The sequence below is a fragment of the Odontesthes bonariensis genome, chromosome 13 (assembly GCF_027942865.1).
Source record: "Odontesthes bonariensis isolate fOdoBon6 chromosome 13, fOdoBon6.hap1, whole genome shotgun sequence".
In the NCBI taxonomy this organism is placed as follows: Eukaryota; Metazoa; Chordata; class Actinopteri; order Atheriniformes; family Atherinopsidae; genus Odontesthes; species Odontesthes bonariensis.
In genome coordinates, this window is record NC_134518.1 from 30,594,755 (window position 1) to 30,607,359 (window position 12,605).

Sequence of the window (12,605 nt, forward strand, 5' to 3'; positions counted from 1 at the left end):
CCTTCTGTAACCATTTGTGAAGTATACATCTAGGAATCTTGTTAGACATCTCACTTTGCAGGACTTAAATGTAGTCAAATATACAATTGTTTTGAGAACATTAAACAGCCATGCCTAAAAGCAAACCTAAATTAATCTACTCATGCCAACTACTTAAAGATACAACTTCAATACTGTTTACAGATGCTACCATGTCCTTCAGATAAAAACTCCTCTGCTGCCCTCATGAGCCCAGAGTGAGGATAAAGGTGTACCAATAAGTCTTACTTTAAATGGATTTTATTTACAAGAGCCATATTTTACAGTGCAGATGATGCCTTAAAAATCCATCAATTTAGGAGGCATTAATGTAACGAGACAGATGACTGACAGACAAATGCACTTTAATCTGCATCCCATAAAGCCAAATGTTACATCTGGGGAAAAAGGTAAAACTGCTTAGAAAACTACCCCAGCAACTGAGGGAAAAAAAAAAAAAATCCACAATCTGGGTTTGAGTACATTCACAGGTCCTGGAGTAGATCAAGTCAGCATTTAAGAGTGGTGATAAAACCTCTGCATTTGTCTGATTAAAAGTCAAACATTTTAAAACTGCTTGATTAGCCAAAACTGGAAGTCTGGCATAAACATTGGGATTCAGAATATAAAAATATTAAAACCTCTAAAATATCTACCACTACTCCAAAAGGAGCGGGGCATGTTATTTGAAATTGTGGCACATCATTTACAAAAATAAAAAATAAAAATAAAGACTGACAAAGGGTGCACGTCTACATTAACAACAGGAGTCAGTTCTGTAGCAGCTTTGCTGGTGCATCAATAGTGGAAACTTCAAGGTACCTGTGGAAGAGGAGAGTATTTAGAACATTCAATACTGCTCAACCACAAGGCAACAGGAGTAAATCTGGTCAGGATTATTAGCAACCTACTTTGAGCCCTTGTACTTCTCCCGGACAGACTGCTGGGCATGCTGAGCGGCACTGAGGTACATTTGGTGAAGATCTTCAATACATGGCATCAGATCTTCCAGGGTGTAGCCAGTTCTGTCAACCAGGGACTTGGGCTGAAGATTAGAGTCATTGTACATGCGTGAACAAACTTTGCATTCCAACAACTGGAAATAGCCCCAATTTGCTAATAGCATTTCATGTCTTGTTTCAAGAGGAAGAGTAATAATCTTAGCTCTTGCTTGGAGTAACTGAAAAAGTCAACTGCACAAAGCTCTAGTTGATGACCGATGCCAACTTTTAAGCACTTACCCATGAGCCACCAGTCACTGCGTTGTTGGCCAGGACGTAGGATGCGGCAGCCGTTTGAGATGGAAGGTACTTCAAAAAGGGGTCCGAATCAACCAGACTGAGCTCCCCAAGGTACTGACAAGAGGGGGACAGACTGAGCTACATTCAACTCAACATTTTGATATCCTTGCAATTTTGGCAACAAAAGTTAACAGCATGCTCACCATTGCCAGGCTTTCAACCTGCTTGCTGACAGAGTGGTTGCAGAAGTACTGCGTGAGAAACTGGTTTATTGTCGGTGCTGCCAGATCAAAGGAGAGTACTTTAAGTACCAAATGCTCCATTTTTAAAACTTGCTTCTTGGTGTAGGTGTCGTCTGTGATGTAGACAAACTCTGCCACCTCAGGAGGGTAGATCTCTTCAAATTTCCTGCATTGAGTATAAAACATTTAAAAATATACTTTTTTTAAAAAGTTGACTTATTATGAACAGACAGAACAAGTACATACGAAGCCAGGAGCATGGCAGCAGTCCCGACAAGCTGAAGTTTGCCCCTTAGGACGGACATTGAAGAGAGGAAGCGATCGATGTAGTTAACAGCCAGATAAAGTGTCTCGTTCTGCAGCTTGTATTCTTCTCCAACCTCGACCAGCCAATCAACCAGGATGGCCCTCATGCTGTTTGTGATGTCAGGTTGCTTCTTCATGTAGCCTGCTTTAGGTCTCGTTTTCACCTATGGGGCAACATAAAGTTAAACTACCTGGGACACATGGCCATCCTGATGGCACATTTAAAAATGAGCATTTCTCACCTCCATCTCTCTCAGGTATGTGTGGATTTCAGCTGCATATTCTGGGACTTCATTTACATTGACAGCCTTCTCCTCTCCCTGAACCACAGACATGTCCATGGGAGAATCTGTGGAAAAAAAAAAAAAAAAAAAAAAAAAAAAAATCCTTTTAGTTATTGCGCAGAGAAAAGTCAGCCCGAGCTTGGTGGCAGATAATTCATGGCACTGCCTTTTAAAAGTTGTGCAACAGACGGTTTTAATAGAATTTCACCTACCAAAGCTGACATCCATAGCTGATGGAATATCTATGGTGGCCAGAGGTTGCCGGAGCCTTGCAACCGCATTGCTGATTGCCAGGGGAGAGCTTTCTACTGTGAGCTGTGCTTTGAGTGTTTCAGCCGCCTGTTTTTTGGTGCAGGCTCCATCAGGCTCATCCAGATGGATGTGGAAAGCAGGTTGCTTGGTGGGTGGCTTGTCAAAGCAGCTTTTGCTAAAGTCTTCATTTTTGCAAGACAAGGATTGCGAGGACTCCTTGAGTGAGAAGGACAGAGCAATTTCAAAGGATTAGTTTTTCCCACAAGGAAGTTGTTTAGGCAGCAACAAAACCAGACAAATTGGAGTTAGTAAAAGCGCCACAAAACAAAAAAAAGTTGAATACAAAGCTAAGATGTCTGAAGAACTGTTCAGTGCAAACCAACTCCTATTGAAATGCTTGCTTTTCGCACAGCAGTTCAGCACTTTTGCTCGTCATGCCACATTTTATCACAGATGGCGGGAAGAACTCCACAAGTTGGAAAATAAAAATATACCACACAGTCTGTCGTCTAAAGCTTCTGCCTTCGTTAGAAGAGCGTAACATTTAGTTAATTGTGTTTGTAAAATGGCGGACTAACGGGGTAACAGAACCCCGAGCAACATTCAGCACCACCAAATTTTAAATAAAGCTGATCCAAACATGAATATATATTTATATAAATTTTACGTTATCCACGTGGGGTTAGTCATCTTGTAGTTTAACATTATTACCTGCAAAACCTACAATAGCGTCCGATTCTAGCTTGAACTCTCTGACTAGCTTCGGCTAGGCACACCATGCAGCATTGTTACCTGCTTTGCGCCGCGCTGGCTCTGGGCTTTGCTCCGCAGGGCTCCCAGGACGGTTCTGTTTGCGGCTTGTTTCGGTGGAAGGTTTTCTTGATTTTCAGTTGCAGTAGCTCTGGGTTTGACTGAGCCTCTGAGCCGTGACAGCATATTCTCCTGGTTGTGCAACTCACTAGCCGCGCTTCCTTGTCTGTTAGCTCCAGACATGTTTCCCCTCAAACAAAAAAACTCCTGCCTTAGGAGAAGTTTAGCTCGTCTTCGACAGAGAAAACGCAACGAATGTCTTTCGTGGCAAAAGTCTCGTGTGTGGACAGTTATATCGGGGCGAGCATTAGCTGTTAACCTGCTGATGAAGGTTAAAGGACTCGTTCACAATCAAAAGTAGACAGTTGAGATGGCAACGACGCTTGGAACTCCAGTGCTAAAACAAAACAGACAAAAATAAGATGCGCAGTTGTCGGTAAACTGGAACAGACGCATGAATAAGAGCTTAAGTTGCCATAATCTTCTGTTTTTTTAGTTTTAAAATTAGTACTAACCTGCAGACAAGGCAGCTAACCACTATCCATTGACACAGAAACATATAATGATGCTGCTTTCACTCAGTTCAAGTAGCCCGCGAGGATTGAAACGGACCAATCACAGGCGGCTGAGATAGTGACGTAAAACTTGTACGGGGCCCGAAATAGTACAATATACCTTTGATTAAAAATTCAAAACCGGTTTGACACAAAGGTTGCGTACAGACGAGCGTTTTATTGGAGAAACATCTGTGCTAGCACAGAAGATATACACAGACTTCTGTATATCAGTGTTAGTTGCTCTAATCGTACGTTTTTTAACGTAACTCTGTTAGCACTGCAAGTTTTTCTTAAATCTTGGGTAGGAATTGTTTTTGAGTGGGGTAGTAAAAAGATTTTCTGCATAGTATGTGGTTGAATATGTGTCAAAGACCTCCAGTAAAGTTGCTTATATAAATATAAAAAATCCAATAAGGTTAGAACTGTAAATAATTAATATAGCTTTCATACAGACAGTTATTCAGACTGTTATTCACAGTTCAGAATAACACTAACCACCTTAAAACTGCTAACTGGTAAAATCGTTAACATTTCTACATTTAATAAAACTTTACATAAAACATTCAAGGGTTGACTATATATTTGTACAATACATTTTCTTCTAGAATATAGTAAAGTATTAAGATTTGAGTTATTCTGCACAATGTAATTTTAAATGTTTGGAAAACTATAAAGAAATAAATATGTATGGCAGTTGATTTATAGTTTTATTAGTCAAGTTATTGCAGAATTGACAGTTTAAGTAATGAGACTTGCACATGTGAAGAAGAAAATATAATAAACATTTCTCATATATGGTATCTAAAACAACTTTTTTTCTAGAATATGATTTTCCTGTAGTCTCAGCCAATGATAAATATTATAATCTTTCTCAGCTCATTTTTACCTCAAGAGGGGTTACTCACACTCCTATTGATGTTATGATGCTAAATACATACAAGAGGAATGTATTCCAAACAAGGCTTAAAATATAAAAAAGAAAGCTGCACCTTTCTGGCAACCTTGTGGTAGACATGTTGATAAAGCGATCAAAAATAGTATCAACATTTAAATATTATGCACAGTTTATCAGGACAACAGTTTCTAAATAACAAATTGACTACAAAATTTTTACTATTGCAGCATGAAGCTGCTATTTTTACAATATAAAAACAGCACAGAGTTAAGAAATACCCTCTAACTTCATGCCTCATTGAAAAAATCTAACAGCGAGTTTAGGTCGTAATTATCAAGTATCTCCAACAACGAGGACACCTTTGTTTTCACATTCTGGCCTTTGAACTTGAATTTGTCGATGAAGAGGTCTGTGATCATTCCTGGAGGAAAAAGAAATGCATAAAAATATAACTGACTGCATGACAACAAGCTTAATAATGCTGAAAAGCAGTGAAAATGAATGGAAGTTAAACTTCACCGTAGAGCCTTTCAAGGTGTGCTGGCTGCTTCTTGTACTCCTCAAGAAGATTACCGGACTCATCCAAGATGCCGCGATACTCTGGGATAAGGAAATCGGCGTTCCCTTCGTGAACCTGAAGCTCCTGCGAACCACAAAGGAAATGATGGTGACGCACGTCACCGTTAAATATATTCAACTCCTGCACGCTCTAAAAAACAAACACTCACAGGGAATAAGTGAAACGGTTGCTTTTAGCTAAACGTCTAAATTAAACTAACTGACATATGAAACAGTGCTGATTAACATGTAAGTGATGTCTTCTTGCTGCATTAAATCCTTAAACTCGGAGGCTCTTTTGTTACAAAAGCACTTACTTTCAGAGCATCGACAAGCTGAACTTTCCGAGCCAGCAACAACTGGTATTCCAGCTTTGGATGGATCATCGTGAGGGTATGGTTCACAGAGTCATCATTGATATCTGGAAGATTAATAAACATGTAGATAACTGCAAACAGAAACCTGTCGGCCGAAAATTAAATAGAAATAACAAGAGACATACCATATGAAATGTTTAGATTGATTTTCTTTTTGGTAGCTTCTTTCGAGAGAACATCGCTCAGTATAGAGATAGTAGAGATGTTGTCAGACTTGAAGTGACCCTCCCCTTTACTGAAATTAAAAAAAAACATGTTTATAACCAAGAACATTTTAAGATGAAGCCTAATTGTTTTTTAAGTATTCAGCATTTTCAGGAAACATTCATGATGCAGGAGACATTTAATTTACACTGCAATGCTGGACAATCTCTCGATCAACTTATTTTATATAAAGCTGAAAGCATCTTTACTGTGTGCACGCGTTTACCAGTAGGTGGCTTCAAGCTGCGTGCCAAGGAAAGTGTTATGGAAATAGAAAGTAATGCTCTCTCCAGCTGGTGTTTTCTCAGGCACCTCTGGCAAACAGAAAACTACCCAGGAGTGGATCTCAGCAAAACTGAACTGCCCCACCAGGCTGAGCCGGTTCATGGGCCTGAAACAGAAGGAAGAAGAAAAAAATATGTTCATTTAAAAAAACAAACAAAAAAAAACAAAACAGAAGCACTGCTTTCACATAACTGCAATCAACTTAAACTCTGGGATGAAACATATTGCAAAAACAAGACAGTAAATCTTGATAAGAGCAGCTGATCCACTGGGCTCTTTAAGTGAATTTTTTTGTTGAAAGTTATGCAGTAAGGCAAGGCAAGGCAATTTTATTTATAGAGCACAATTCGTACACAAGACAATTCAAAGTGCTTCACAGCTACAAAATCACAAGAAGGTAATAAAATCATTAAAAAAAAAATAAAAAAAATCATTAATTAATTAATTAAAAAGTGAAGAGTGCAGATAAAATACTTTCAGGTGTCATGCACAGCTAAATAGAACTGTTTTCAGCCTGGATTTAAACATTGTCAGAGTTGAGGCCTGTCTCACATCTTCTGGAAGACTGTTCCAGATTTTAGGAGTATAAAACTGAAACGCAGCCTCACCTTGTTTAGTCCTGACTCTGGGCACCAGCAGGAGACCCCTCCCTGAGGTTCTCAGGGCCCGAGTTGGTTCATATGGCTTTAACATGTCAGAGATGTACTTTGGCGCTTGACCATGAAGAGACTTGTGCACAAGCAGAGCTGTTTTAAAGTCTATTCTCTGAGCGACAGGAAGCCAGTGCAGAGACCTGAGCACTGGACTAATATGGTCGTATTTCCTGGTTCTAGTCAGGACTCGAGCAGCAGCATTCTGGATGTACTGCAGTATTGATCATTTTTGTCATAATACCTCGATATGTCACCAGGATCTACAATTCCAGAAAGGCGACCGCTAACGTGTTTTGGCGATCAAAATGATCCTTCACCTTAGAATTAGTTGATCACATTTAAATGTGATCTCAATATAAAAATCTAAATATAAACTTTAGCTCTTCTGAAAAAGACCATTTTTGAAACTGAAATCTTCACCTCTCTAGGTCTATGCTGTGTGTCCGCTGGTGCAGGGACAGGGGTTTGATCTGGTACTGGCGGACCTGGCAGGTCTTAGGCTGCAGTCTGGGGGTGATGTAAGCCTGCAGGGTCCCATACTGTCCCTCAATGGATCTCACCTAGGAATACAGATGGTTGTGGATTAAACACATTGTTCTTCATTGTGTAACTGTTTTCAAAGTCATCTCTTTTAAGAATGATGGTCTACTAAACCCTGTTGGCTTCATTAAGCAGCAGAGTGACAGATGTATTGGTTACCTTAAGCTCAAGTCTGGTAGTGTTTGCTTGACATCTGTATGTGGCCAAGAGGAAGTTTCCATTTGGCTGCTTGAAAAAACAAAGACAAAAAAAACAAGAATCAGGCTTCTGGGAGAGAGGGTTGGTTTGTGGTTTTATTTGACCAGAATGAGTTTACAACTCACCTCTGAGTCACACTCACTGAAACTGACAACAGCTGAGTTTTTATCCACATCCAAAAGGTCGATGGGGACGTCACTCTGCGTAAAAGATGAAATATAACGTTAGATCTGCATGGTCACATCTGAAATGTGGTAACATGAGAGTAATTCATCGCTGCCTCTACCTGAAGCAGCAGGTTGTCGATGGCAGTCTGCACTTCCAGGGTGAGACTGTAGCTGGCATCCTCCTGACAGAGTGTGAACTTGTCATTGATGCTGAAGACGGGCACAGCAGAGACGGCTGTGCTTGACTGAGTGGTCTGCTGGTATTGCTCACGTCCTTGCAGGACTTTAACCTGCAGCTGATCCAGCTCAGCCCTTAAAAGTAACAAACAATACGACTGACTGGAGAACAGATTCGCTTTCAACCAAAGGCTCAAATGAATACATTATTGTGCTGATACCTGAGTGCCTCCACTTTAGACTGGATCTCCTTGCTCATCCTGACCTCCTCTCCTGGACCAGCCTCAGCCTTCTGGGGTTCAGTTGTCAAACCAGTCACCCATCCTGGAAGAGGAACACTTGTTCAGATCGAATACTACAGCTTCTCTACTTTTAATAGAGACTAAACCTTTGTGAATTCTGGACAGTTCAAGAGACAATGTCTTTGGTTCAAAGTGAAGTAGAGGAGATCGACAGAAAAATCAACCACCAGTTACTGAGGGTTCATCGTCTCATCTAACCTGTATAGGTGGCAGTCAGAATCTCGTCATAAGACTCTTTTCCCACACAGCCCCCTTGCATGGATGTCACACTCTCTGACAACACCTGTGACCAAGAAGGAAACAACATTTTGGTCATTAATGTGAGAGCCAAATGTTTAATGCTAATGATAACTAATGTTTTCTGACATTTAGAAGTGTGACCAACATTTTTAAAATTATATATTTTTTATGCTGAAAGTCTGTTGTCTCAGTTTTCATGTACATCAGTGATTAGATAAGTTCAAACTTCATACGATTAGGCAAAAAACCCTGAAAACCTTCTGTGGTAATCTACTAGATACACTCCAATAATGAATTCAGGATTCATCCTAGCCACAACTGCCTCCAAATAATTTTCTTTGGGAACTGGAAAAACTTGAAGGTTGAATTTGATTGAAACTGATTTTTAAGACTCGTACATGAGTAGGAAAAGCTGCAACACTGAAGATGGAGGATTTCCAGTTGAAGATGAGGAAGCAAGCTCTGTTGAACTGGTTTCTGAATGACCTTTTTTTAGGTCACTGGATGTTATTCCTGTGCACGAGGCTGCTGTCAGTGAGTAAGAAGGTGATTGTGCGGCTGATGCCTGTTCAAAGCACTGTAAAGTAAAAAAAAAATGTCTGCAATATATTTTTGTTGTCTGTGTTAACATTTATCAAGCATATCATTATCAATTTAAAGTGAAGACCATTTTGTGGCACAAGTCTGACTGTAACAGACAGAAACAACCTAAACTGTTAGGTTAAGATATCTGTTAAGCTTCCTGCAGTTAGACAAAGTCATCTCAGTTCTTTCATGTGAGCACAGTTTGCTCCACTCCAACTTTCAGCTTTGTTCAGGGGCATCAGTGGTATCTCTGCCAGTTGTAAATTCACTGCAGAGTTAAAAAATAAAAGTACAAAGTGGATCAACTTTTTTTATTACAGTTTGATTACGGTTATTGTTGAAATTGTTCATTGAACACACATCAAAACGTGAGTTTCTAATTTGTTTTTCCATCTAAGCTAATTTCCTTGTAATTTCTCTTGTCAATTTCTTGAAAATGAAAATGAGCTTGCACGAAGTAGTCGTGTTAATTAATGTGCATTGTCCCTTTTTAAAAGAAAAACAAACACACAATCTTTAAAGTTGGGGGAAGAATTCTCGTGACACTTTGTCGTGACATCCTGTCAGCACTTAGATTCTTTTGGTGCAATGATAATAACAAAAATAATAATAATATTAATATCCCTCCAGCTAAATAGAACTAAAGTGACCGAACTAAAGTGACAGAAAAGTGACCAGAAAGTTACAAAAATATGTATCTTTCACTGTATTTTAGACAGTGGTTGTACTTTACTATGAACCAACTTAGTATTAGCATTAGTTAGCTTCTTCAGTCAATTAGTCAATTATAGTAGGGCTTACTTACTGTTGTAAGACAAACGTAACAAGGTTAAACTTGTCAATAAATGAGTCTTGTCTGATCTGAATGTCTACTTAATGATTATAATGTCTGCTAGGCTAAGACTCACATGTTCAAAGCGTAAGGTGGGCTCATTGGAGCTGTCAAAACCATAGACCTCAACTGTTCCATCATCCCTGCCCACCAGGATGTCGTTCACTCCATCTCCAATAATGTCGTAAGTATCAATGCAAAGAATTCCTGATGAAAGACAGGAAAGAGTCATTGTGGTGTGAGAAGTTCAACCAAAAAATAATTGGCATACTGTCTGTGCGGACATAAAAAGTAGAGAAATGTCAGTTTAGATATGTTAGAAACAATGAACTATACCTCCTTTCCTTTTGTCATTATCAATCTCCCATTTGGTGTCAGCGGAGCGCTCACCGATCTGAATCAATCCTATTTTTCCATCTGTGGTTCCATAAAGGACTTCCTCTCCTGAAGCAAAGATCAATGACATTACGTTACTGTTTATCTGCTCTGGATGATGCAGTTTTCAAGTTTTACTATCAGAGTAAATAGACAAACTGACTTGCCTCCATCTTTGTTGTACAGTTCCAAGACCGATGGAGGGCCAGGGACTTCAATGTCATAGGCAAGTTCAGATCCCTACAATTAAAGATATGCATAAAATCATAGAAAATAAATCCCTCGGTCAGGTAAAACAACTCACCAAAAGAGAAGACTAAATATGAGCTTGTTTTACCTGCAAGACTCTGAGCACTCGATCTTGGCAAGCCAAGACCGGGACAGGTCGAGAGAGCTTCTCTGAGGACAAACATATGACATCATTGATTTTGTCTCCAGAGAGGAAGTAGTCTTGATCCTTGCAGTCACAGTAGTGGTTGTAGATGTAACTTGCACACACAAAAAGGTCAGCGCCAAATACATGCCTGGAAAAGACATAGCAAGCACCTCTCAGTATGGTAAGGCTCACACAAAAATGCCAAATTCAGTCAAGCAGAGAAGGTCAGAATGAGGTGAAGATGTTCATACATGGCGTTAATGCTCTCGGTTAGGTTGGCTTCAAAGGTGAGGAACTGTTTTCCTTTCTTGGTGAATCCTCGCACCTGAGAACCAGAACAGACAAAGATCTTCTCCTGGGGAGTTCCAGCAGCACCTCCAAGGTCCATTCTGACTATCTTCTGCCCTGGGAGTGTTTTAAACACGGGCTGAAACACACAGTCAAATTTCTTGATTGCAGAAACATTTTTATTCCAATTTAATGTATCTGGATAATGAGAAGAAAATCTCAACTCACCACTGCCTCTCCCTTCTTCATCCCAAAACATGTAAGTATACCATCGTGATCTGCAATAGCAACCTGAAACACAAGACCACCATCATGTTTGATGACAGAACACGAACCTGTTTGGCCTTAGTTCTAAATTCACATTCCAATCCAGGGTAAGCAATAATCTGGATAATGTTTGTGTAAACACTCCTGGATGCTACACTTTCAGTGTAAACTGCTTTGCCTTCCAGCCTACTCTCAGCTGATACAAAAGATCAAACCATCAGTAAAATCTCTGTATGGTCAAATGAAGCTCGGATCTTCATCTGAGATGATGATGATGATGTAGTGATTGCAAATAAATCTCCAACCAGGAAGACTGGATGAATTCATAAGTGCAGGTTCTATCCAGAGAAATAAAGTGATGTAAAGTATATGGCACCACCAGATCCCTTTACAAACAGAGAAATCTGAGGGTTTCCTGGGAAGCTTAAAGATGTCCACCGAAACAATCCATTTCTCAGTCTCTAAAGAAACTGGAAACATTAAAAAAAAAGAGGTCAAAATGTATACTTTTACTGTAAAATACTTTCTTTGCCCTTATGTTTAACAGTTCATGTGTCTTGAAAATGTTGTCACTCGAGGCTTGAAAGGTAATCGCAACACAACTTGCACGAGGTCAAAATGGGCTAAAAATTTGGAGAAGTTACTGTCTTTAAACTGTGAAACTAATTAATTAATCAATCCTCTGCAATCCAACTCTGGACAATGAAACTCTCAGCAGTGAAATGATCGTATACTTTCAGCTTTTATTCTTTTGCAGATGTAAATACTACATCTAGGGTTCTAGTATTGAACAATTTCATGGAAAAAAAATATCAGAAAATGATACAAATACCACAAATTATCATCATGAGGGCTCTTAGTTAAACACTGGAAATGCTCTGAGCAGATGTAATACCTTTTGAGTTGCCTTTTTTCCCAAAGCTGGAAGTAGCTTCATAGTTTTCTGGGATGTCACTCCAACCTAATAAAACAGAGCAGGGATGAACATGCACTGTATATCAATAAAAATACATCCTTTATCAGCTTTGATTCAATAGAAACTACGAATCAGCTACATTCAAAATGAGACTGGCAGACTTTTAAAAAAGCTGCACAAATAGCTATTTCTATTTTGTGTTACCTGCATATAATCAACTCTATTGAGGTGGATCTCCATCTTCTTCTTTTGCGGTCTTTACTTTGTGGAGACGAATGATGCAAACTTCCAGGTTGGTCACACGATTGGAGGGCTCATTAGTCTCAGTCCACTGCTGCAAGTTTTTAACTTGTTAGAACAAAAATCAGCCCACTCACAAGAAGACAACGATGCCAGTTGATACGGGGATTATTTTAAGAAAGAAGATTAGCTAAACGTGCTACCACTAGCTTGCAAGCTGATTGGCTAACACGATTAAGTTGCCGGCCAGCTGTCTTCTTCGATGAGCAGAAATCATCTTAAACGGAATCTACTGATCGATATCAAACAGCTGCGGCCATTGTTTTGTGTTTTTGGTTAAGTTTCAGGCTTATTTAACGCCAATATCAAGCAATAACTGTCTCTGCCACAATCTGGTACGCAGTTGATGTTGCCAATGGT

General features: G+C 39.5%; 2 protein-coding genes across 4 annotated transcripts; both read right to left on the bottom strand.

Annotated features, from left to right (window-relative positions):
* Positions 1–298: 298 nt before the first annotated feature.
* Positions 299–3,741, bottom strand: ccna2 (cyclin A2). 2 transcript variants are annotated; one of them, XM_075480747.1, is made up of 9 exons: positions 3,669–3,741; positions 3,136–3,550; positions 2,304–2,559; positions 2,050–2,156; positions 1,748–1,971; positions 1,463–1,667; positions 1,260–1,373; positions 930–1,063; positions 299–840 (listed from the first exon to the last, which is right to left on the bottom strand). In XM_075480747.1, the coding sequence occupies exons 2-9, from the start codon at positions 3,334–3,336 to the stop codon at positions 789–791; spliced, it is 1,293 nt and encodes a 430-aa protein (XP_075336862.1). In that variant the 5' UTR covers positions 3,337–3,550; positions 3,669–3,741; the 3' UTR covers positions 299–788. The 2 variants fall into 2 exon arrangements, with proteins under 2 accessions (XP_075336862.1, XP_075336861.1); XM_075480746.1 differs by having other exon boundaries at positions 3,136–3,735.
* A 664-nt stretch (positions 3,742–4,405) lies between these two features.
* bbs7 (Bardet-Biedl syndrome 7) lies at positions 4,406–12,589 on the bottom strand. Of its 2 annotated transcripts, none has more exons than XM_075480750.1 (19): positions 12,150–12,589; positions 11,925–11,990; positions 10,991–11,053; positions 10,726–10,901; positions 10,436–10,622; positions 10,266–10,338; positions 10,060–10,167; positions 9,800–9,930; positions 8,265–8,349; positions 7,986–8,088; positions 7,707–7,899; positions 7,546–7,620; positions 7,382–7,447; positions 7,103–7,242; positions 5,971–6,135; positions 5,666–5,775; positions 5,481–5,584; positions 5,125–5,248; positions 4,406–5,026 (listed from the first exon to the last, which is right to left on the bottom strand). In XM_075480750.1, the coding sequence occupies exons 1-19, from the start codon at positions 12,183–12,185 to the stop codon at positions 4,893–4,895; spliced, it is 2,139 nt and encodes a 712-aa protein (XP_075336865.1). In that variant the 5' UTR covers positions 12,186–12,589; the 3' UTR covers positions 4,406–4,892. The 2 variants fall into 2 exon arrangements, with proteins under 2 accessions (XP_075336865.1, XP_075336864.1); XM_075480749.1 differs by having other exon boundaries at positions 7,382–7,450.
* Positions 12,590–12,605: the final 16 nt, after the last annotated feature.